At 39.1% G+C, this 24097-nt stretch overlaps 1 protein-coding gene across 1 annotated transcript in view; it reads right to left on the bottom strand.

Annotated features, from left to right (window-relative positions):
• The window catches only part of LOC114657583 (transient receptor potential cation channel subfamily V member 6-like), an 83263-nt gene that overhangs the window by 18163 nt on the left and 41003 nt on the right, over window positions 1-24097 (bottom strand). Inside the window, exons 4-9 of the mRNA XM_028809467.2 lie at window positions 22435-22557; window positions 22164-22304; window positions 20664-20762; window positions 18803-18978; window positions 16972-17115; window positions 12888-13094 (exon numbers count right to left, since the gene is read on the bottom strand). Coding sequence (XP_028665300.1) covers window positions 12888-13094; window positions 16972-17115; window positions 18803-18978; window positions 20664-20762; window positions 22164-22304; window positions 22435-22557 — 890 coding nt within the window. The remainder of the gene's footprint in view (window positions 1-12887; window positions 13095-16971; window positions 17116-18802; window positions 18979-20663; window positions 20763-22163; window positions 22305-22434; window positions 22558-24097) is intronic.

The following is a 24097-nucleotide window of genomic DNA, read 5'->3' as shown; positions in this document are numbered from 1 at the left end:
AGATACAATTGTGAGTAACAGAGAGGACATACAACCTTGCTATGATTTCAGACTACAATAGGGTAGATATTGTAACTTGAAAAAAATCATTGCCAAAAATAGCCCCCAGGGAAAAAAACTGTCCACTGTTCCAGATATTAACTGGGATAACCTTGCAACTAGCGGAGCTCAAGAGCAGGAGTTTTTAAAAGTAATCAGTGATTGTTTTTTAACACAGTATGTTAACGCACCAACGTGGAGTGAAGCGTGTCTGGATTTAGTGTTTTGTAATAATCAGGATAGAATTGAAGGTGTAGAGGTGATTGAACCACTACAGTCAAGTGACCAAAATATAATACAATTCTCAGTGTTTTGTAAGAGTTTAGATGCATACACTAAAATTGTTAAGTTTAACTTTGGTAGGGCAAATTTTGAGCAAATGCAGTGATGTCTAAGGAGGGTAGACTGGGTTAAGCTTTTAAGTGTGGAGACAGTTAAGGCACAGTGCAACAGGTTTAATAATGTTTTGCATGCAATCCAGGACAAGTGCATATGTAAATTTGGAATTAATAGCAAATTTTTAAATACTCCACAGTGGGTTAAAAAAGAAGATACAAGGGAAAAAAACAGTTGTATAAAGCGTATAAGACTAATATCTCCAATGTGGGCATATGACAACATTTGGGCAACGTTTAGAAGGATATTAGGGAGGCTAAAAGACAATAGGAAAGGAACATAGCAGATAAGGCAAAAGATGACCCAGAGAGATTCTTTCAATATTTTAGAAGTAAAAAAATCAGTGCATTAGTGCATTAGGAATAGTAAAGAGGATTAAAAATACAGACAGTGAAATAGTGGATGCTCTTAGTAAGCATTTCTCTGAGGTCTTCAGAAGTGAGGAAGTGGATAACCTCCCAGTGGTAAATGGTACTACTAAAGAGGTACGGATTGGTTGGGAAATTGTAGAGGGAGAAGTATCGCTCAGATTAAATAGGCTGAAGTCAAACATATCTCCAGGACCACATAATATCTACCCTTCATTTCTTGAGGAGGTTAGCGAGTACATCTGTAAATCCTTGACACATATTTTTAGGAAGTCACTGCACACTGGGGAAATTCCGAAGGACTGTAAAATGGCAAATACTGTATTATCTTGTTATATAAAAAGGGTGACAAGGCAGATCCAAGCAACTATAGGCCAGTAAGCTTAACCCGTATCACAGGAAAATTGATGCAGGGAATTATTAAGGATGAGATTGAGCAGCATATGGCAAGTACAGGAGTTTTTCTGAACAGTCAGCATGTGTTCAGAAGAGGGAGGCCATATTTTACTAGCATGCTGGAATTCTATGAGAAAGCAACAAAAGAGTATGATCAAAGTGGAGCTTATGATATTTATCTGAACATTCAGAAATCATTTGATAAGGTGCTACATGAGAGGTTGGGCCTCAACCTAAAAGAAGTGTGACTTCAGGGTGATATTTTTAGATGGGTGCAGAATTGGCTCAGACACAGGAGGCAGAGGGTGATAATACAAGATACCTTATCAGAATTGGCAGATGTTAAATGTGGTGTTCCACGTGGTTCAGTGCTAGGTTTTAATATTCTGTATATAAATGATTTGGATAACTACTGTATATAAATAACAAGCTGGTTAAGTTTGCAGGTGGTAACAAGACAGGTGGATTGACAGATAAACTAGAATTCAGTAAATCATTACAGAGGGACTTGGACAGCACACAGGCTTGGGCAGATTTAATATCACTAAAGTAAAGTACTGTATTACACATATGAAGTAAAAATGTTAGGTTTGAATACACAATGGGAGGTCTGAAAATCGAAAGAACACCTTATGAGAGGGATTTAGGAGTCGTAGTGGATTCTACACTATCAACTTCCAGACAGTGTTCAGAAGCCACTAAGACCTGGGTTATACATCATGCTGTGTAGAACACAAGTCCAAGTAGGTTCTGCTCAAACTTTATAATGCACTGCCGACTCCTCATTTGGAGTATTGTGTACAATTTTGGCCTCCAGGATAAAAAAAGGACATAACAGTGCTAGAAAAGGTCCAGAGAACAGCAACTATGCTCATTCCAGGGCTACAGAGGATGAATTATGAGGAAAGATTAAAAGAGCTGAACCTTTTCAGTTTAAGCAAAAGAAGATTAAGAGGTGACATGATTGAAGTTGTTGAAATTATAAAGGGAATTAGTACAGTGGATCGAGACTGTTATTTTAAAATGAGTTCATCAAGAATAAAGGAACACGGAAACTTGTTAAGGGTAAATTTCACACAAAAATTTTATTTACACAGAGGACCACAGACACTTGGAATAAGCTACCAAGTAGTGTGGTAGGCGGTAAGACTTTAGGGACTTTCAAAACTGGACTTGATGTTTTTTTAGAAGAATTAAATTGATAGGACTGGTGAGCTTTGTTGGGCCAAATGGCCTGTTTTCATCTAGAGTGTTCTAATAAGTGTTGCTAATGGCTTTTACTGCTTGAAATGACTGCTATTTTATTTATACCTCACATGTGATGGCAAGCCCAATTTTCAGAAACCATGTTTTAGTGGTAAACTCTTTTAGCTTATTCTTAATTAGTCATGTATAAATGCTAACTGGTTATTAGAGAAACCACTGTAGTTGTATAAGTACTGATGAAACCTGATATTCTGTTCAGTTAAGCTGCAAGTTATGGGCATTTCTAAAGTTCAGTTCTGGGTTAAAAAATGGCTAACATGAAACAGCTTTCTTGATAAACATGCTAAACTTCTTTTACCAGAATGAAGGTTATTCCACGTGACAGACTTCCAAGAAAGTGAAGATTTCAAACAAAAGTATCTATTACTGTCTTTAGAAAACAGAATAAACTGGACATAACCAGGATAGAAAAAGAAGGGGAAGACCCAGATGGGCAACTGCATAACAGGATAAGGACTTCAGAATTTGTTCTATGCCTTTCAGGTCCTCAGTTGGCATCTTCCTTAAATACAGAACAAATACCAGTGTCTTCTGCAACATGGAGAAGACGACTCCATCTTCTGTCCAAATTCTGTATTCTTTTGCCCACTTTAACTTTTTCTTTTTATTTGTCAGCTTCAGATATGGCGTTTTTCACAACTCTGTGTCAAATCCTAGCATCCTGGAACCATTTTTTTTGTAGGTATTTGGTATGTATTAAGGAACCCAAAATAAAGATGAAAAATAAGATAAAGAACTCATCTGCTGAAAGGAAAGCAGTATTAAAACAAAAGCAAAACTACAAACCTGAAGAAAATAAAGAAACAAGAATGTTTAGTGTAAAGTGAGTGTGTATGATCCTGAATGCTGTGCATCCTGGTATTTGAAAGACCATCCGTCTTTGAAAGACCAAACATCCCTAAATGTGAAAATGATATAAAATAATATATTAGGATTACTGGGAGTCAAAAGATTGTATTCGATTAGTGTGTTGGAAGGCAATGGCAATGAAAACTCTAACATTCTACTGGTGGACTTTAGCGCTCACATTGGCAACAACAGTGAAACCTGGAAGTATTTGATTGGGAGGAACAGCCTACATGGGCTGAACCAGAATCGTACTTTGTTATTGGACTTCTGTGCTAGTCACTGTTTATCCATAATAAACATCAGGTTGAAGCATAAGGGTGCTCATAAGTGTACTTGACACCACAACACCCTATGCAATAACTCAATGACCAATTTTGAAGTTGTCATCAGATCTATGACCATATGTCTAGGACACTCAGGTGAAGAAAGCAGCTGAGCTGTCACATGACCAGTACCTTGCTGTTAGTTGGATCAGATGGCATTTGGCGAAACGTTTGGCATATACCTCCATCTGGAACTTCGATCTCCGACTTCTGTATGAATTTCTTTTGCATTCCAAGGGAGACTGGGGACATTGAACCCAAATGTGCCATGTTTCGTGAACTCTTTGCTGAGGTAGATGCTTAGAGCTGTGGACATAAGGTCATTGGTGCCTGTTGAGGCAGTAATTCCCTTACCTGGTAGTGGAAACCAGCAGTAAAGGGAGTCATCAGAGTGAAGAAGAAGGCCTTTCAAGCCTGGTTAGCTTTAGGGATTCCAGAGGCAGTCGATAGGTACAAACAGGTCAAGCACAGCGCAGTAATGGCAGTTGCGGAAGCAAAAACTCATTGTGGGAGGAGTTTGGTGAGGCCATGGAAAACTAATTTTAGTCGATCTTGATGCGATTCTGACAAACTGTCAGCTGGTTCTGGAGGTAGAAGCAGAGCTTTACCCATGTGGTTTATAGAAGTTATTGAGTGCAAACTGGGGTGATATTCCCAATCTTTAAGGAAAAAGGGGATCACACTTCTCAGCCTTCCTGAGAATGTCTATGTCAGAGTTCGGAGATCGGAGTGTCATCCTCAGTGATGCAGACGTTGCATTGGTCAGTTGAGGCGAAGCTCTTGATTTACCTGTTAGTCTACATTCCTACTCTCACATATAGTCACAAGCTGTGGGTACTGCCTGAAAGAACTAGATTACGGATAAAAGAGTTAAAAATGAGTTTCCTTCACAGAGTATCTGGTCTCAGCCTTAGAGGTTGGGTGAGAAGCACAGACATTTGAGAGAAGCCCAAAGTTGAGCCACTGCTCGTCCACATCAAAAGGAGTCAGTTGAGGTGGTTTGGGAATCTAATTAGAATGTCTCCTGGATGCCTCCCTGGGGAGGTGTTTTGGGCATGTCTAACTAGGAGGAGACCTCTGGGCAGACCCAGAACACACTGGAGAGATTATATCTCTCATCTGGCCTGGAAATGCCTTGGAATCTCCCCTGAGGAGATGGAAAAAGTGGCAGGGAAAGGGATGTTGTTGAAATTTATACTAAGTATCAATGTGCCTTGTTACTGGTTTTAGAACTATTGACTATTAAAATGAGATGCTCAGCATCTTTTTAAGTGGCTTAGACAGGCACAATTATTTTACATGCCGCTGATTTTATTTTGTTTTGGATAATGGTATCTCGTCCTGCGGTGGGTTGGCACCCTGCCCGGGATTGGTTCCTGCCTTGTGCCCTGTGTTGGCTGGGATTGGCTCCAGCAGACCCCCGTGACCCTGTGTTCGGATTCAGCGGGTTGGATAATGGATGGATGGATGATGGTATCTCTGCTGAGTCTTCTGGCTAACAAAAGATTAAACAAGTTTCTAAAAGCCTTAAAGTCCCTTAATCTTAAAAAAAAAAAAAAACTAATCAATCTTGAGCACTAGTGCATAAACATTTTAAACTTAAACATTTTTAAATTGCATTAAAGTTTATATAGCGAGGCTTATGAATATCTTAATTAATCAACTTAAAGCAAAACATATTATATCAGGTGAGCAATACAAGAATTTAATGGTTAATTAGTAAAGGTTTGTATTTTTTCCTTTTACAAAGCACTGTGCTTGTCTGCTTAAGGCTGCCAGCCTGCTTCCAGTTCCAGCAGCTTAGCCCTTATCAGTGAAGCGCTGTACTTACCAGAACAGCTGCCTATAATTTTAGTCTTAAGGGATGCTGGTGCAACACGTAATTATTAATTGAACAGTTCAGTTTCACATATGTGGGCCATCCTGGTTCCAACTTAATGATAAGTATTGATTAATTAAAAGGCCACTAATTTTTCTTAGCTCAAGATTAGGAATGTAAGAATGTTAGGAATGTAAATGATTAGGTGATGGTCATCTTTGAGCCAGGCAGAAAGAACAGCCTTTGAGTCCTAATGATTGTTATGAAAAGATGAATGATTATTAGGGGAAAGAAGTTTACAAGGCAAGGTAATTGTTATGAAAACAGGTACAGCACAAGTCCATTATTATGAAGATAACATGTAAAGTGGATGGCGAGAAATATGTATGAAATGGGGATGTTTTGTGATTATAACTGAAATAAAAACGAGCCACACCCAATACACTGGGCTCATTTCATGAACTGAGCCGGCTTTATATGCTCTGCAATGATTTCCTATGCTCTGCAATAAAGTCTAAATTCTGACTACCTATCTGAAGACTCTGCTTGTTTTTTCTGAAGAAAATTTCTCCATGACAATGTCTAGCCATCATTGCTTAGACTGCTGCCCCTGCGACCCAGATCTGGATAAGTGCAGAAAATACATGGATGTATGTATGTATGGATGGATATAGTTGTGTTCATTTTGAGTGTTTGTAAGTAAGGGCCAGTATTGTTAAAAAAAAAAAAATTCCACCCTCCAAATTTTTCTGGTCTAGGCAATTGCCTAGGTCATCAAAATGGTAGAGCCGTTCCTATTTATTACATAGAGTATACTGTATGTACAGTATATCTGTGTTTTGTTTAGCAGTTTTTTTATTAATTTAATACATTCTCAAATTCTCTTTATTAATCATGGGGTGGGGACAGTGGGGGTTGATATGGTTTGGTATTGGCCTAGTGCAAACAATTTTATTCAGACACATTTTGAGACTGAGTAGTGTGGGATCCCATTCAGGTTCTGGAGTGAGTTATTACATTGGTTGGATAACATTTTCCCATGAGTGGTCAAGCACATTATTACTTATATTATAACCTTCAATATGTATTTTTTAAACGGGGGATAATCCTAAAATTGGGAATACAGTATGCAAACATTGGCCATTACCAAGGCACACACACTCGCACACAAAATGAGATCCGTCTGAACCAAGCAACAATAAACTAGTTAATATACATACAGTAGAAGGGAAAAATATGTTGAAACATGTATAAAACAATAAAAGAATTCACACACCAAGTATCAAGCACATTTGATATAATTTAGTCTTGATTATCAGAAAGTATTTGATGAGCTATATCATGAAAGGCTAGTCGGCAAACTACAAAAAATGGAAATTAATGTAGAATTGCTGACTTTTATGAATTTATTGTACATTTTCTAGTTACAGCTCTGGCTAGCCATATATTGAATATGGGGTTTCAACACCAAGAGATTCCAAATATGAAATCCGTTTTGGTGTATATTTCTCTGTTACTAGGTTCAAAATTTGTTTATATTTTACCACAACACTATTTTGGTTTCATATTGGTATTGACATCTTAGGCTAGTGTATTAACTGTTGCCATAGAAATCATTCCCAGAATTCCATTACTGATGTCAACAGTGGGAAGATGTAAAGGTTGCCTCGATAGTTTTAGTGTACAGTAATCCCCCGCTATATCGCGCTTCGCCTTTCACGGCTTCACACCATCGCGGATTTTATATGTAAGCATATTTAAATATATATCGCGGATTTTTTGCTGGTTCGCAGATTTCTGCGGACAATGGGTCTTTTAATTTCTGGTACATGGTTCCTCAGTTGGTTTGCCCAGTTGATTTCATACAAGGGACGCTATTGGCAGATGGCTGAGAAGCTACCCGGCTTACTTTTCTGTCTCTCTTGCGCTGACTTTCTCTGATCCTGACGTAGGGGATTGAGCAGGGGGGCTGTTCGCACACCTAGACGATAAGGACGCTCGTCTAAAAATGCTGAAAGATTATCTTCACGTTGCTATCTTTTGTGCAGCTGCTTCCTGAAATGACATGCTGCACAGTGCTTCGCATACTTAAAAGCTCGAAGGGCACGTATTGATTTTTGATTGAAAAACAAACTCTGTCTCTCTCTCTCTCTCTTCCTGCTCCTGACGGAGGGGGTGTGAGCTGCCGCCTTCAACAGCTTTGTGCCGCGGTGCTTCGCATATTTAAAAGCAAACAGCCCTATTGATTTGTTTGCTTTCCTCTGTCTTTCTGACAGACTCTGCTCCTGACGCGCACTCCTTTGAAGAGGAAAATATGTTTGCATTCTTTTAATTGTGAGACGGAACTGTCATCTCTGTCTTGTCATGGAGCACAGTTTAAACTTTTGAAAAAGAGACAAATGTTTGTCTGCAGTGTTTGAATAACGTTCCTGTCTCTCTACAACCTCCTGTGTTTCTGCGCAAATCTGTGACCCAAGCATGACAATATAAAAATAACCATATAAAAATATGGTTTCTACTTCGCGGATTTTCTTATTTCGCGGGTGGCTCTGGAACGCAACCCCCGTGATGGAGGAGGGATTACTGTATCCGTGTTTGAAAGATAAACCTTTGAATCGCTGTGCAATTTAAAAACTGTACAGCAGTAGACTGATATTTTTCAGAGTATCAGAGAGTGTTTAAATATGTGTTCATAGCACAACCTTAGATCCATGAGCATTAAAATCCATCCATCCATCCATCCTCTTCCGCTTATCCAAGGTCGGGTTGCGGGGGCAGCAGCTTGAGCAGAGATACCCAGACTTCCCTCTCCCCGGCCACTTTTTCTAGCTCTTCCAGGAGCTTCCCAAGGCGTTCCCAGGCCAGCCGGGAGACATAATCCCTCCAGTGTGACCTGGGTCTTCCCCAGGGCCTCCTCCCAGTTGGACGTGCCCGGAACACCTCACCAGGGAGGCGTCCAGGAGGCATCCTGATCAGATGCCCGAGCCACCTCATCTGACTCCTCTCGATGCGGAGGAGCTGCGGCTCTACTCTGAGCCCCTCCCGGATGACTGAGCTTCTCACCCTATCTTTAAGGGAGAGCCCAGACACCCTGTGGAGGAAACTCATTTCAGCCGCTTGTATTCGCGATCTCGTTCTTTCGGTCACTACCCATAGCTCATGACCATAGGTGAGGGTAGGAACATAGATAGACTGGTAAATTACAGCTCAGCTCCTTTTTCACCACGACAGATTGATGCAGAGCCCGCATCACTGCAGACGCCGCACCGATCCACCTGTCAATCTCACGCTCCATTCTTCCCTCACTCATGAACAAGACCCCGAGATATTTGAACTGCTCCACTTGAGGCAGGATCTCGCTCCCAACCCTGAGAGGGCACTCCACCCTTTTCTGGCTGAGGACCATGGTCTCGGATTTGGAGGTGCTGATTCCCATCCCAGCCGCTTCACACTCAGGTGCGAACTGATCCAGAGAGAGCTGAAGATCACGGCCTGATGAAGCAAACAGGACAACATCATCTGCAGAAAGCAGTGACCCAATCCTGAGTCCACCAAACCGGACCCCCTCAACACCCTGGCTGCGCCTAGAAATTCTGTCCATAAAAGTTATGAACAGAATCGGTGACAAAGGGCAGCCCTGGCGGAATCCAACTCTCACTTGAAACAAATTCGACTTATTGCCTGCAATGTGGACCAAGCTCTGACACCGGTTGTACAGGTACCGAACAGCCCTTATCAGGGGGTCCGGTACCCCATACTCCCAGAGCACCCCCCACAGAATTCCTTGAGGGACACGGTCAAACTTTTCCAAGTCCACAAAACACATGTAGACTGGTTGGGCGAACTCCCATGCACCCTCCAGGACTCTGCTAAGGGTGTAGAGCTGGTCCACTGTTCCGCGACCAGGACGAAAACCACACTGTTCCTCTTGAATCCGAGGTTCGAGTATCTGATGGACCCTCCTCTCCAAAACCCACGAATAGACTTTTCCAGGGAGGCTGAGGAGTGTGATCCCTCTGTAGTTGGAACACACCCTCCGGTCCCCCTTCTTAAAGAGGGGGACCACAACACCGGTCTGCCAATCCAGAGGCACTGTCCCTGATGTCCATGCGATGTTGCAGAGACGTGTCAACCAAGACAGCCCTACAACATTCAGAGCCTTGAGGAACTCCTGCCGTATCTCATCCACCCCGGGGCCCTGCCACCAAGGAGTTTTTTGACCACCTCGGTGACCTCAGTCCAGAGATGGGGGAGCCCACCTCCGAGTCCCCAGGCTCTGCTTCCTCATTAGAAGGCATGTTAGTGGGACTGAGGAGGTCTTCGCAGTACTCCTCCCACCGACCCACAACGTCCCGAGTCGAGGTCAGCAGCGCGCCATCCCCACCATATACAGTGTTGACACTGCACTGCTTCCCCCTCCTGAGACGCCGGACGGTGGACCAGAATCTCCTCGAAGCCATCCAAAAGTCGTTCTCCATGGCCTCCCCAAACTCCTCCCAAGCCCGAGTTTTTGCCTCAGCAACCAACGAAGCCGCATTCCGCTTGGCCTGCCGGTACCTATTAGCTGCCTCCAGAGTCCCACAGGACAAAAGGGACCGGTAGGACTCCTTGTTCAGCTTGACAGCAAACCTCACTGCCGGTGTCCACCAACGGGTTCGGGGATTGCCGCCACGACAGGCACCGACCACCTTACAGCCACAGCTCCGGTCAGCCTCCTCAACAATAGAGGCATGTAACATGGCCCATTCGGACTCAATGTCCCCCACCTTCCTCGGGATGTGGTCGAAGTTCTGCGGAGGTGGGAGTTGAAGCTACTTCTGACAGGGGGCTCTGCCAGACGTTCCCAGCAGACCCTCACAACACGTTTGGGCTTACCTGCCTGATCGGAATCCTCCCCCACCATCGAAGCCAACTCACCACCAGGTGGTGATCAGTTGACAGCTCTGCCCCTCTCTTCACCCGAGTGTCCAAGACATGTGGCCGCAAGTCCGATGACACGACCACAAAGTCGATCATTGAACTGAGGCCTAGGGTGTCCTGGTGCCAAGTGCACATATGAACACCCCCTATGCTTGAACATGGTGTTCGTTATGGACAATCCGTGACGAGCACAGAAGTCAATAACAAAACACCACTCGGGATCAGATCAGGGGGGCCATTCCTCCCAATCATGCCCTTCCAGGTCTCACTGTCATTGCCCACGTGAGCATTGAAATCTCCCAGCAGTACGAAGGAGTCCCCAGAAGGTATGCCCTCTAGCACCCCCTCCAGGGACTCCAAAAAGGGTGGGTACTCCAAACTGCTGTTCGGTGCATACGCACAAACAACAGTTAGGACCCGTCTCCCCACCCGAAGGCAGAGGGAGGCTAGCCTCTCGTCCACCGGGGTAAACCCCAATATACAGGCTCCAAGTTGGGGGGCAATAAGTATGCCCACACCTGCTCAGCACCTCTCACCGGGGGCAACTCCAGAGTGGTACAGAGTCCAGCCCCTCTGAAGGAGATTGGTTCCAGAGTCCAAGCTGTGCATCGAGGTGAACCTGACTATATCTAGCCGGAACCTCTCAACCTCGCGCACTAGCTCAGGCTCCTTCCCCTTCAGAGAGGTGACATTCCACGTCCCAAGAGCCAGCATCTGTAGCTGAGGATCGGAGCGCCAAGGTCCCCGCCTTCGGCCACCACCCAACTCACACTGCACCCGACCTCCTTGGCCCCTCCCATAGGTGGTGAGCCCATGGGAAGGGGGATCCATGTTGCCTCTTCGGGCTGTGCCCGGCCAAGCCCCATGGGTGCAAGCCCGGCCACCAGGCGCTCGCCATCAAGCCCCACCTCCAGGCCTGGCTCCAGAGGGGGGCCCCGGTGACCCACGTCCAGGCGAGGGAAAACGCCGTCCAAATTTTTTATTCATCATAGGAGGTTGTGTTGAACTGCACTTTGTCTCATCCCTCACCTAGGACCAGTTTGCCTTGGGTGGCCCTAAATGTATACATTTAAAAATTGTTGATCAAGAAATGTTTATTAAATTGTCTCATAACATAACTTTGAAATTTGTAAAACTCACCAGGGGCATGTGAGTCACCAATTGTAGAGAACTTTTCATAAAGAATTAATTTTTAAATGTAAACATGACTACTTTTATGGTAGTGCCTTAGTAAAATATACTTACATTTGTAAACACAGAGGCCTGTAAAGTTGGAGTGTTGATCTGAATTTTGAAATTCATTGGGGTGTTGCCATGGTAAAAATTTGTAAAGCACTGGTCAAAGCTCATTAGACCCAGACAGAATTTGAGCAGATAACTAGAAAATAAGTGTAATGTTTAAGATACGATAAGTTAAAATATTATATAAAATTATATATTGGTGGGGTCTATCATTTGAATATACACCTTATAGCAAGACATAGAAGTTATAGAGGACTCATCACTGCCCCCAACTAGCTAAAGTACAGAAGCGATGAATATTGTTGCGGGAATGTTGGATTTCATAACACATAACACATTGTACAAACTTTTATACAAGTCAAAGGAAATTACTCTTGTGAGGAATGATGTGGAATATTTAATTTAGTCATAGCATCTGTATAACAAAATGCATATATTATAACAATAATATAAACTATATATATATATATATATATATATATATATATATATATATATATATATATATATATATATATATATATATATAAATAAATTATAATAAAAAATTCCAGAAAGTGTTACTAGACCTTTTCCAGGACTCTATGGTATGAACTATAGTGAAAGACTGAAGAAGTTTAATCTTACATGCAAGCAAACAGATATTAAGAGGTGACACAACAGAGAAATTGAAAGATTTTAATGTAGATGCCAGTTGTTACTATAAAATTAATTCTTCAGCAACAACTTGGTGATAAACATGCAAATAGTAGAAAGAATTTTCCACACAAAAAATCATAGATGCATGCAGTAAGTTATAAAGTACTATACATAATAGAAATACATTATGGAAGTTCAACTTGATAGACAATATTTTGTAAAAGTAAATTGAGTAGGGTTGATCTTTTCTTGTCCAAACTTTTTTGTGTTATTATTACATACAATTTTAATTTTAATATTACAGGCAATTTTAAATTTAACTTTGCACCTATGTTTTTGACATTGGAAATATTGTTTAAAACAGTACCATTCCATGAGATGCTTTATTTGACCAGGCATATGGATACAATCTCATCAGTCCAAACTAACACACCTGTAAGCATAATTCATTTTTCTCATAGATAAAATCAGTATTATACATGTTAGAAAAGGGTATAGGATTTGACCATATTCACATTTATATTCACAAACTGCATAAATGTATAATATATATTGCATGTTTGTTGTCTTAAACTATGCTATTCTTTAACTCTATTTACATGAGTCAGGAGGTTAAGTTGCATAAATTACCTTTAGAGTTTTTTTAACATAAATAGTGACATCCTGGTGGTTGGTTGAATTGTAGTGTTTCAGAGGCCGGAATACACAGCAGAGAGTGAAAAGGGTAATATATAGCAGATAAAAGAGCATCAGGATACAGAAGTAGTATCTGCCATATTTGTTCCACTTAAGGTAGATCAGCTGCTTCACTGGTGTCATTTCCAGAATTCTAAAAGCCTTTTGGGTGAAATACAGAAAGGTTAAAGAAGCCACAACATCAAACATGGAATTTATCCAAATACTTTGGATAAATAAATATGGCTCAGTGTTACATATTCTATAAATGTATATAGTATAATTAAACAAGCAAGTTGATTACACAGGTTGAAATAATAAATTAATGATGTTTGTTCTTCATTTCTGTTTCTTAGGGAACTTCTGTATTGCTTTGTATATATCAAAGAGGAGTGTGCTCTATGATGGACTGGTGCCACATGTTTAATGCTGCTATGACAGACGTCCCTGCTTTTCATTTCTTAAATATAAGATATATTTGTTTTGCATTAAAATACATACAGTATTTGTATCACTTTTCAAAGTATTTCAAAACTTAAAATGGACTATAATAAATGGAAAACAATATGCAGTATACTAGTAGCTAAGCATAGATATTACAAAATGTTCTGTTTTTCACATTTTAAGGCATTTGATTGGGATTGTTTACCAATGATCAGCTCATAAGGCACCTAAAGGATAAGTTTGGTATTTTTCGAGTCAAAGTTATTTCTTCACAAATATAGTATATATTGTGAAGGACAGCCGGGTCCCATGCCTGGCAGGGACGCCCCTACTGCATCTGTTCCGGGGGAGCTACCATGGACAGCTCAATACCTCCCCCGGGACGCTTGGTGGCAGCCTCCCTGGCAGACGATTCCCCAACCAGGCGCATGGCTCCATGGGAGATGGAGTCCTCCACAGCCTGGTTGGGGGCTCGGATGGCCGCCAGGGGGAGCTGCATGGACTTTGCAGCCCGGCTGGTTAGTTCCTTAGTCCCACCCGGAAACGCAATTAGGCCCAGGTAATTAAGCACCTGGATTACCTCCGGGTGGGGTATAAAAAAGGCCAGCCACCATCACTCGAGAGAGCCAGAGTTGGGAGGAGGAGGACTAAGCCTGAGGAGGAGTGGTGGTGCTGCCAGAAGGATTGTTGCTGTGGTGAATTGTGCTTGTGTGGGACTGTGTATTGCCTGTGGGTCACGGGGAAGACGTGCGCCCACGGGTGAAGAACAGAAAGGAGTGTGTGTTAAAGACATACGGTGTCTGTCTGTCTGTCTGTCTGTGCCTGGGGCCTGGCCTTTTACAATATGCATTTGCCACATGAAATTGTGTTACAAAGTCCAGCATTTGCTATACATTTAAAAAAATATGTTACCCACACTGGCGTTTCACATTGGAATTGATGGGGAACAACTAAAACTGTAAAACAAAAACCTTAAAACTTACAGAATAGTCCAGTTATTAAGACAAAACAGTTGTCAAGCATGATCCATGTACATTTACAAATACAGTGGAACCTCGAGATACGATCACCTCTGTATACGAGAAATTGAAAATACGAGGAAAGTATGAGCGAAAAATTCAGATCTAAATGCGAGCATTGGCTCGCGTAACGAGCCACGAGCCAGGCTGTGGGTATAGCTCGCGGCTTAGCAAGGGGGCGTGGTAGCAGTTGCGAGCCGCGATCTGCGGTGTCTGCGTTTCTCACTTAAGTGCACAGGTGGGAAACTGCCCCACATCCATGATTGTTCCTGTGGCTGATGGGCTGCAGCTGCCATGTCCTCCCCGCATATATAGAGAAGCGCGAGCCGGTTAAGGGGAGAAAAAGTAAAAGAAAAGAGAGAGGGAGAGAGAGAGAGAGAGAGAGAGAGAGAGAGCGCGCGCACAAGCAGGCAGGCACGCGGGCGGGCGAGTGAGTGCAGGCTCGCGTGTAGCTGAACAGTGAGCTGAACAGGCGAGCCAAACAGCTGAAGCAGGACGGTGTAGAGAAGGTCAGCTGCATTAAGGTGTCTCGCCTGTTGCAGAGCCCGCAGGTGAGACGCTAACAGAGAAGAAGCACCGGGGATTGTCATCTGTTTTTTAAAGACGGCATCCTTTTGACGTTTTAAATTCGTGTTAAAGGATTGTTATTCTTGTGTATTTTAAACCTCCACTTCACAACTGTTTTTAAGGATTATTTATTTAAAGATTTATTGAATGCTCTACTGCACTTTGGACACCTGTTTTGATTCTTTTAATAATCTGTTATATTATTTACCAGTGTTATTTATTAAAGGTAGACTACAGTATATATAATTTATCAGTGTTATTTGTTAGGAAAATTGATTTTTATGTTAATATATTTGGGGTGCAGAACGGATTAACTGGATTTCATTATTTTCAATGGGGAAGTTTGTTCTAGATACGAGAAATTCGCTATACAAGCTCAGTGCTGGAAACGAATTAAACTCGTATCTAGAGGTTCCACTGTACATTGTAAAATAGCTTATATATGTAATTTTTAACAAAAAAAACCCTCTAATATTATGAGATTCAGCCATTTTAAAAGAACACCAGGTACCAGCTGTGCATACTACATTACGCATCACTACATCAGCACTTATATTCTACCACAATAACCTCTCTTCGGGGAGTTGTTTCCTCTCGAAAGACAAAAACATAGTAAACGTTTTGTACCAAGTGGTTGATTTTGTTTTGATTGAGTTTTGCATTTACGTGAGAACTCACACATGCAAATAGAAAATGTAACCTTACCTTGAGAAAAATAGTACCAGAAATATGTGATAAAATGATTATTTCCAGACCTCTTGTTGTCAAAAAAGCAGGCATCGGAAATTTGGAAGGGGTGTGTTCCTTTATCAAAACTAAAAGAGCATGTATTCAGTAAGTTTTAGGCTTTTGTTTTCTGGTAAGAATTTTTTTTAATTTATAAAAAAAGCTGAAAGTCATAACACAGTGTTGCCTGGCAAATTTATGCCATGCTTGTGAAGAAATAACTTCATCTTAAAAAATACCAAATATATCCTTTAACTCAAGTTACAGAAGATGTCTGTGGGTGCAAGTCTTAAATGAGTTCATGCTTTCACAAAACAAGAACTATTTAAAAGAAGTGGCTATTTCACTGTCAAGCAAGCCACAATAATGAAAGTATTACGAAATGAAAATAAATAAATAACTAATTAAGAGATTAAACAAATAAAAAGGGTGAATGAATATAAATAGACCTTCTGCAATTGGGCATATACTTTAGATCTTCACCAGAGTGAACTTCTAAATACACAAACCGCAATACTATATCTGTTAAAATCATTGTCCATACTAAACATAACACGAATGCAGACTAAACATGGTTGAAAAAGTAGAAAGAATGATTCAGACAAAATCTGTAGACCTTTTCATTGTGTACAACATTTACTTGAAATATCAAAATTCAACAGTCACCCGAGGTTTCTGTGGGCCACTTTTGTTCAGAAACAATAGGGTTCTAGAATTTATTACAATTACAGTCCCAAATTAATCATGATTGGTTAATTCAAATTTTGGCACATAGACAAAGCCCACAGAGACCAACATCACACGCTAAGTGGTCAAATCATCTGTCAAGTCAATCAAATTTCCACTTCATTACAAATATTTCTGTTATATAGCACAAGAAAAATTTAAAAACTTAAGAGTACCTTACTAAATTAAATTTAAAAAAAACAGGAATGGATAGAATTATATTCTGCACTCACTCTCCAGATAGATACATGTAGATAGATAGACAGAGATAGATATAGATCAAGGCCAAATAAAAGAAATAGCAAACAACCCTTTGCATTGAAGTGTAACCTAATAATCAGTTACAATCAGACACAAAAAATTACAGGAAGAATGATGCGTTATTGTTATTTTTAAAGTCCTTAATCAAAGTCTCTAGAATATAAGAAATGTCTGGGCCTCCCTGACTTTAAATTCTATGCAATTTATTTAATGTTGTAGGCTCTGTTGATTATATATAATGTTTATGATGTACTGTATGATTTAAATAAGGCAGGTTTGCTAAAAAGAAGAATTACCTTTCTTTCCTGGCTGGACACAATAAGCTCCAGGATTGAACTCTCATTTTCAAATGAGTCAATTTCAGAAATGTCATAAAGGTAAGATTTGGTACCACAATGTCCATGGACAAGATAGCGCTTGTTCACGATATGCTGAAACATCTTTTAAAAATTGAATTTGTTAGATTGAGTCAGTACAATTTTTTAGTCTGCTGTAAACAAAGAATCAAAGTCTGACTGCTCTTATAAATAATAATATGACACATTTGTAATCTGATATCTAAAACCCAAGACAAATTTCATCTCACATTTTCTGTATCTCCATGTTACTTACGATTTCTCACAGCTTTATTGACATTTTCTGTAACCTACTGTTCACAATTCTAAGTAGTGGATAATCAAAGGTTTATTAAAACTTGCAGATTAAGGCTTTTTAATGTTGTCAGGAAGGGCATCCTGACCAGAAGAGAGGAAAGTTTCTTACTTGGACGGGAGGCCCCAGGAAAATGGATGGGTATCCCCGACCAAGGGAGAGGAATGTTCTTTACCTGGAAGGGAAAACCCAGGTAGATGATCAGGCATCATAACCGGGTGTGCGTTTTCACTGCCTTTCCTGGCCAGGATAAAATGATTGTCTCTGGGGACTGTTTATTCCCCTAGTGTGCAAGATGGCAGCTTCCCTCAGGCATAGCTCCCATTCATACTCCCAAGGGCACCTTTGGACATGTAGTCTCAGAGAATAACCCTGTTGGGGTCTGTGGGTGCTGCCAGAGTGAGGTATAAGAAAGGTACACACCTCGAAGGAAGTTCCGCCTGACCTGGAAGTGCTACCAGACTGTAGTCATTTGACACCGGAAGTACTCCTGGGTCTGGAGATTAAAGGAACCACCATCCAGATGAGCTTAGTCGGGAGGAGGTGGACAAAGCTTGCCTGGAGGAGAGATGCAGGATTTACTGTGGAGACAAGTCTGTGGTGGATTAAAATCGGGATAATGTATTGGATTTAATATCCCACTTTTATTGATGCCTTTTGACTGTGTGACTGCACTTGTGTTCTGGGTTTGAGGGGCTGCATCGCCCTCTAGTGGCCACAATGTTTACATTTCTCTTACCTAACCAAACTAAGACATTGCCTAGAACAACTATCATTTGCTTCATTGATGTTTAAAAGCATTTTTAACATAGTCACCAACTGTTTTTATTAAATATTTATGTACAGTCTAATTTTTAGCTTTTTGTCCCTTTCATCTACACTGTAAGCAATGCTTCATTTTGTAACTTTCAGATTTCAGACAGTGATATCAAAGGAGTGAGTGAAGATATTTAAAACAGTTTTCCTGTTTAGTAGGTTCTCTGTCCTTGCTGTTTTGGGAGCATTCAACCTTTGACTCCCGGGTTCGCCCCCTATTGTGACAGAAGTACATTTTTAATGACAGTACACCTCCAAAGAAAATAACTGGGCAATTGGTTGCATCATTTCTCCTACCTGTTAAATTGCTTGCTAGGCACAAAAGCAAAAATTGTCATCATTATTATGCAATATTTCAGGCTATCCTTTTTTGATGTCAATTGATTGATTAGTTTACTTTTGATGAAATTCACATATATCTGCTTTTGCTTATTTCTTTATTTTTTTATCATTCTATTATTATTTATGCATTTCTCTTTAACATATCTACTTTTCTCTGTTTGCTCATTGAGAAGTAATGGGTGTATTTTATTTTGAGATATACAGTATGTTAGCTGTTTACAACATAGGTTTTAAGGCTAACATGAAGCATCACAAACTACAGTTAAGCAAAGTAGGCAGATGTGGAAACATTGTTAGATGTCTTAAATGTCTACTAACCTTCAGATTACCTACAGCTGTCGCAAGTCTAAATGGTGTCAGCCCTTTCTTGTTTTTGATGCGATCAAGAGGAATTTGCCCATTGATATTTTTGTCTGCAGCCAAAATAAGATCAAACATATGACAGGACTTCACTGCATTTGGCTGAAGGACAAGAATGTGCAAGACTGTGTTACCTGAAAAGCAAATAAATGGAATGTGGATCTAAGAAAGTGGACCAAATCAAAGCCTAATAATAAAGAAGGTGCTTTGCATTAACTTTGACTGGTCATCATGCAATTTAGGATAACGTCAATCATTAAAATGTATAAAATAAAGCAAAGTTTAAAGAACTGAGAAAGATGTAAAGCATTATATATTGCCTTTATAGTCTTAATTCTAATAAAATGCTGTTAAAAGACAAGAAAAGTGAACACTAATAAAAAAAATTCTAGCCCACTTAAAGAGTTTCAGATTAAACCAGCAAAATATAAATTCAGAGTAAGTGAACAATTACCTAAGATGTGTGTTAGGAAGAATTCCAATTAAACTATCAGATAAACAATTTTTCATGGCTTTATATGGCAAGGTATGTCAAGAGTTTTTTTGATAAGTTAGTGGATAATGTTAGTGGACCACCCCATCCAATACTAACAAAACAACGAAAAAGGCATCTAAAACTTTGGACTTTACAAGCAGAGATACAGTACTTTAGGTGACATTCAAAAGGCCTTACGCTCAGCCACATTTATGAGTTTTAAAATAATTTGTTTTCCAGATATATGCTTTCAAGAAAACACTGGATTTCTCAGTGATGTACTTTAAGTGTTAAGCTTCATATTTTTAAAATTAAAGCTATATTTTCACAACCATTGCATGCTGTCACTTGCCCCAGAATATTACGATTGTGATAATATGAATTTAACTACAAAAACAGCAATCTAAAATAGAAAGCAGATGTGGAATAAGAATATTGTGTTTAAATATGAACAGGGACCAAACTAAGTATTACACACATTTACTTTGGTTATAGACAACACATCACTTTGTTACCACTAGCCTTACCATTTTACCATTTCACTACTTCTTCACAGCAAAACAAAACACTTATCCTGGAAATGGTGGTAGATGCATTCTGTCATGGTTTGCTTTGACAATTTCTGCTACTTCATACAAAAGTGTAGCAAAAATCATTGGGGTGGGTATAAAGAGCCATGACTACCTATTTTTTTATTTATCTCAGTTCTCACAAAGGAACCTTAGGCCAGTCTAAAATACAGCGTAAAGGCACTATAAAAAAATCTAAGACGTTTGGCCCTACTCAAACAGAATGAGACAGAATCTCAAAGACTAGTTTTACTGGTGTCACCAACTCCATGACTACAAGAAAAGTTAAGAAACAAGAAGAAACTGTTTGCTTTTGGACCAGAAAGGGACAGGACCTATGAAAAGAGGACTACTGGAAGAACCATATTTGTAGATATTAAATCAAAATGTTAACTTTTAGATAAAATAAAACTTTTACGGATAAATGTAAATATGTATTTTATTTCTAATTTCAACTTATGACTAAAATTTTCATTAAATGGGATTTTTTGGAATTACTGTTATACTAAACCAGGTTTTGTCACACATCATTTGTTCCCTTCAAAATCTAATGTATCTTGGTATACAGCCCTGTATTCGTTTCTTGAGAACTATAATATTAATAACTAATATTAATTATTTTTTATAGCAACAGCAAGAAGCAGGTATCTCCATATGTGTATATGTAGGATGAATGTAGATTTATAAACAGTTATGGAAGCAGACAACAGGTATGCCAGAATTCAGGTATCAAAGAAAGAAACATAGAGACTATTGAATTATGGAGAAAACTCACCCCAACTGTCTTGGGCCCGGATATCTGCCCCATTGTCAAGCAATAACTTAACAATAATTTCATTTCCAGTGCTGGCAGCATATGACAAAATATGTTCTCCTGAAATTAGACAATGTGATAATTAAAGTAAACAAAAGGAATTCTGAAATATATAATGCGTAAATTTCACTGGAAAGCACCTAGTGATGATACAGTACACGTAATGAGTTCTACATTGTACATAAAACAATGATGGATTCACTCATTGAACACTTGAAAAAAATCCTAAAATGACTCAAAGTATAAGGCTTGCTGTTTTATATATAAAATTATTATAAAATAATATTTATATATAATTATATAATATATTTTAAAGCGGTTCAATTTATTTTTAGCAAGCAAAAATAAGAGGCAAGGAAAGCAGTGAAACAGTATAAACTCTACACATCTTAGGTAGTGAATGATTAAATCCAGAAAGCACTTGCTACTTGAATTAAAGGCTAGACTTGGGGTAATTAGGGGTAGGATTGAATATACCACATTTTGGTATAATAGGCATCTTTTGGGGAATAGTTCAAAGTACACCTAAGTAGGAAGATTATAGGTGTACCTGTTCTTCTTTTCCACCCTCAACCCAGAAGAAAATGTCCCAGATGAAGAGTGATTACCCTGTCTCGCCATGTCTTTTCACATCCTCCGGCTTAAATATCCACCGACACGCAAATTCTGTCTTTCAAAGGACAGAGGCACAGGAAAGCACACAAATGTTGTCTTACACTGTGGTTTATTATTTTTGGAAAAAGCCCATTACAATGTCAATTAAATGAAGTTGTCCACTGACATGCCTAAATGTTTCACATTTTTTAATATGGCTAGTAATGGCATTTTTACTATAAAGAACATGGCAGCTGCTGCCCAAAATACCATAAAATGGAAGCAATTGTGGCAAAGGACCTTCCAAGACAGCACCATAGAGACATCACTTTCACAATAAACATTAACATTTCACATAAAATGAATAACGGAAAAAATATATACAAAAATTCCAAACATGTCATGAATTAATTTGGAAAATTCCATAACTTAAAATCATTACAAAACATGCCTTAATGTATTCAAAACTACACCTGGGCAAAGGTCCTTTGTTTTTGCTTTTCTTATGAATTTTTGTTTTTGCTTTTCTTATACTTTTTTCCTTGATGGTTTAAAGGGACATTTTATTTTTGTCTATTAAACTGCATACTCGTTATACAACTATGAGTAGTTATTTAAATTATATAAGTTGTGCTGCATTGATACTTTGAAAATTATAACATTTTCATTGTATTAAAAAAATAAAAAATATTATAATGTTATCATGTTTTTTGGTCATTTTATTCCAGGCTTGATAGACTCCCAGGAGGTGCTCCTTTAACTACATTAAACCATTAGCATTTCCAACCAGTATTTTTAGGGAGATTAACACAGGCTATCAGTCAAATCAAATATTTGCATTTAGGGCAGTTTTGAAGCATTACTTACCATAAAAAATAAGATTTTTTCGATTCTTTGAAAAATATGATCCTGTTACACGAGGCTTAATCACATCAGCTCCTCTTCTAATCAGTTCTTTGACCAGATTCAGATTCTGATTTGCTGCTGCAATATGTAGTGCTGTCTTACCTGTGCACCAACATTAAAAACAAATGCTGAACAGTATTTATTTTTCACAAACCAATGCATCAGACATACTGGAAACTTCAAAAAAGATAAATAAAAAAGATATCTGTTTTTGAAGCACAACTCTAATTACCTGCATAGAGATCAGATGTTATTACTTGATTAACTAGATCAGGAGCTGCATCCAAAAGAGCCACAGCAGCCTCTAGATTGTCATAAAGAGTAGCAACATGTAGGGCAGTTTCACCAAGCGCACCTTGCAATGTGAAATAATATCAGTTAAAAGACTTCAAGAAATAAAGACAGACGGACAAGCTCATACAGTATATAGAAATGTTCATGCTTTAATGATTTGGATTATGGCTTATGAAAGTAGTTTTAAGGATAGACAGACTGCATAGTTCACTTATTACGATCTTCATTGAGCTAAGTAGTGTGTGCCACATTTTATAGAAAAAACTTTTGCAACAAGTCAAAATTCAAATCAGTGCATATATCAGTAGTAACTGCTGCAGCTGGTGATTAGGATGAACATATCTTGATGTGGACATAGGGAGGAATGGAGGTCAGGTTATAAATGGAAACTCTGATGGTTTCAGTACATATCAGTACAGTGTACTTGTCTATACTGTACTTTTCAGAGTGAATTTTTTTTTTTTTTTTTTGCAAATACCATAAGCATTAATGATTAACTATGCACACAGGTGCACCTCTTTATCTGTCAAAGCCCTTGTTCCACTAAGCATAAACCATATGGGATGATGTGTTGCAGGGTTTTTTTTTGGTAGCTGTGCTGTTTAAGAGAGCCTTCAATTATATTTAAATTGCTGTCAGTGCATATTGCAAAGCACTCTCACACCACCACACTTCTGTCCCCATACTTCACTATGGGAACTGCACATCCAGACATCATCAATTCACCTTCTGTGCATCTCATTATGACATGGTACTGAAACCAAAAGTCTCAAATTTGGACTTATACTGAAGATGATATATTGTATTTATATGTTATGAAAATTTGAAAAAATCATGTTCAGAAAAGCCAAAGTTCTTGTTTTACTTGGGATAATTAAACACAACAAAATAAGAAACACCTTTGATTAGGTGGCAAGGCAAAAAAAAAACACTTGTAAGGGCAAGCAGGGATCTGAAACACAGAAGTATATACTTTTGATAAAACCAAAACACTAAAGTCTGAACAAGAAAACCACTTTTGTCTTTTAAAGTGGCCAAGTGTTGTCACACATATGTGCACTGTCAAGACCGTGCAGCTAGTAGCTGAAGCTGTTATATAAACAATAATACGGTGACTTCTGTGAAATTCTACATGTAATATGGTACTGCGATGGTACTAACGAAACAATGGTTAAAAAAGTAGAAAATAAAAAACAAAAATGACAAAAAATAAACTTATTAAAATCAAAAATGTGACATCAAAAAATGTTAAGAAGAGTTTGCAATGGATACTTAACAATATATATGTAATTAATAATGAGTAACCCGTGAATGAGTAAGTCTTTTTCAATTACTTTTTTCAGTGAATTAAAGTGATCTATTCTTGAGCATGGACAAATTGATTCAGTGGAGCTAAACTGAATTGCTAACATGCATGTGTGTCCTTAATAATATGATCAGTGAATGTTTAAAACACATGTACAAAAACCAACAGAATAAAAAACCGCTATTCGCTTCACTTTTGATTCTTTTGAGTTCAAACTACATCAATATCGGTGAACAAAAATCTGTCACTATGATTCTCTCACAACACATTATATTAAAATTGATTAGTTGATGTG

This window comes from Erpetoichthys calabaricus, chromosome 9, assembly GCF_900747795.2.
Source record: "Erpetoichthys calabaricus chromosome 9, fErpCal1.3, whole genome shotgun sequence".
NCBI classification, from domain to species: domain Eukaryota; kingdom Metazoa; phylum Chordata; class Cladistia; order Polypteriformes; family Polypteridae; genus Erpetoichthys; species Erpetoichthys calabaricus.
The sequence above is the reverse complement of the archived record's forward strand: the minus strand, read 5'-3'. Positions and strand labels throughout refer to the sequence as shown.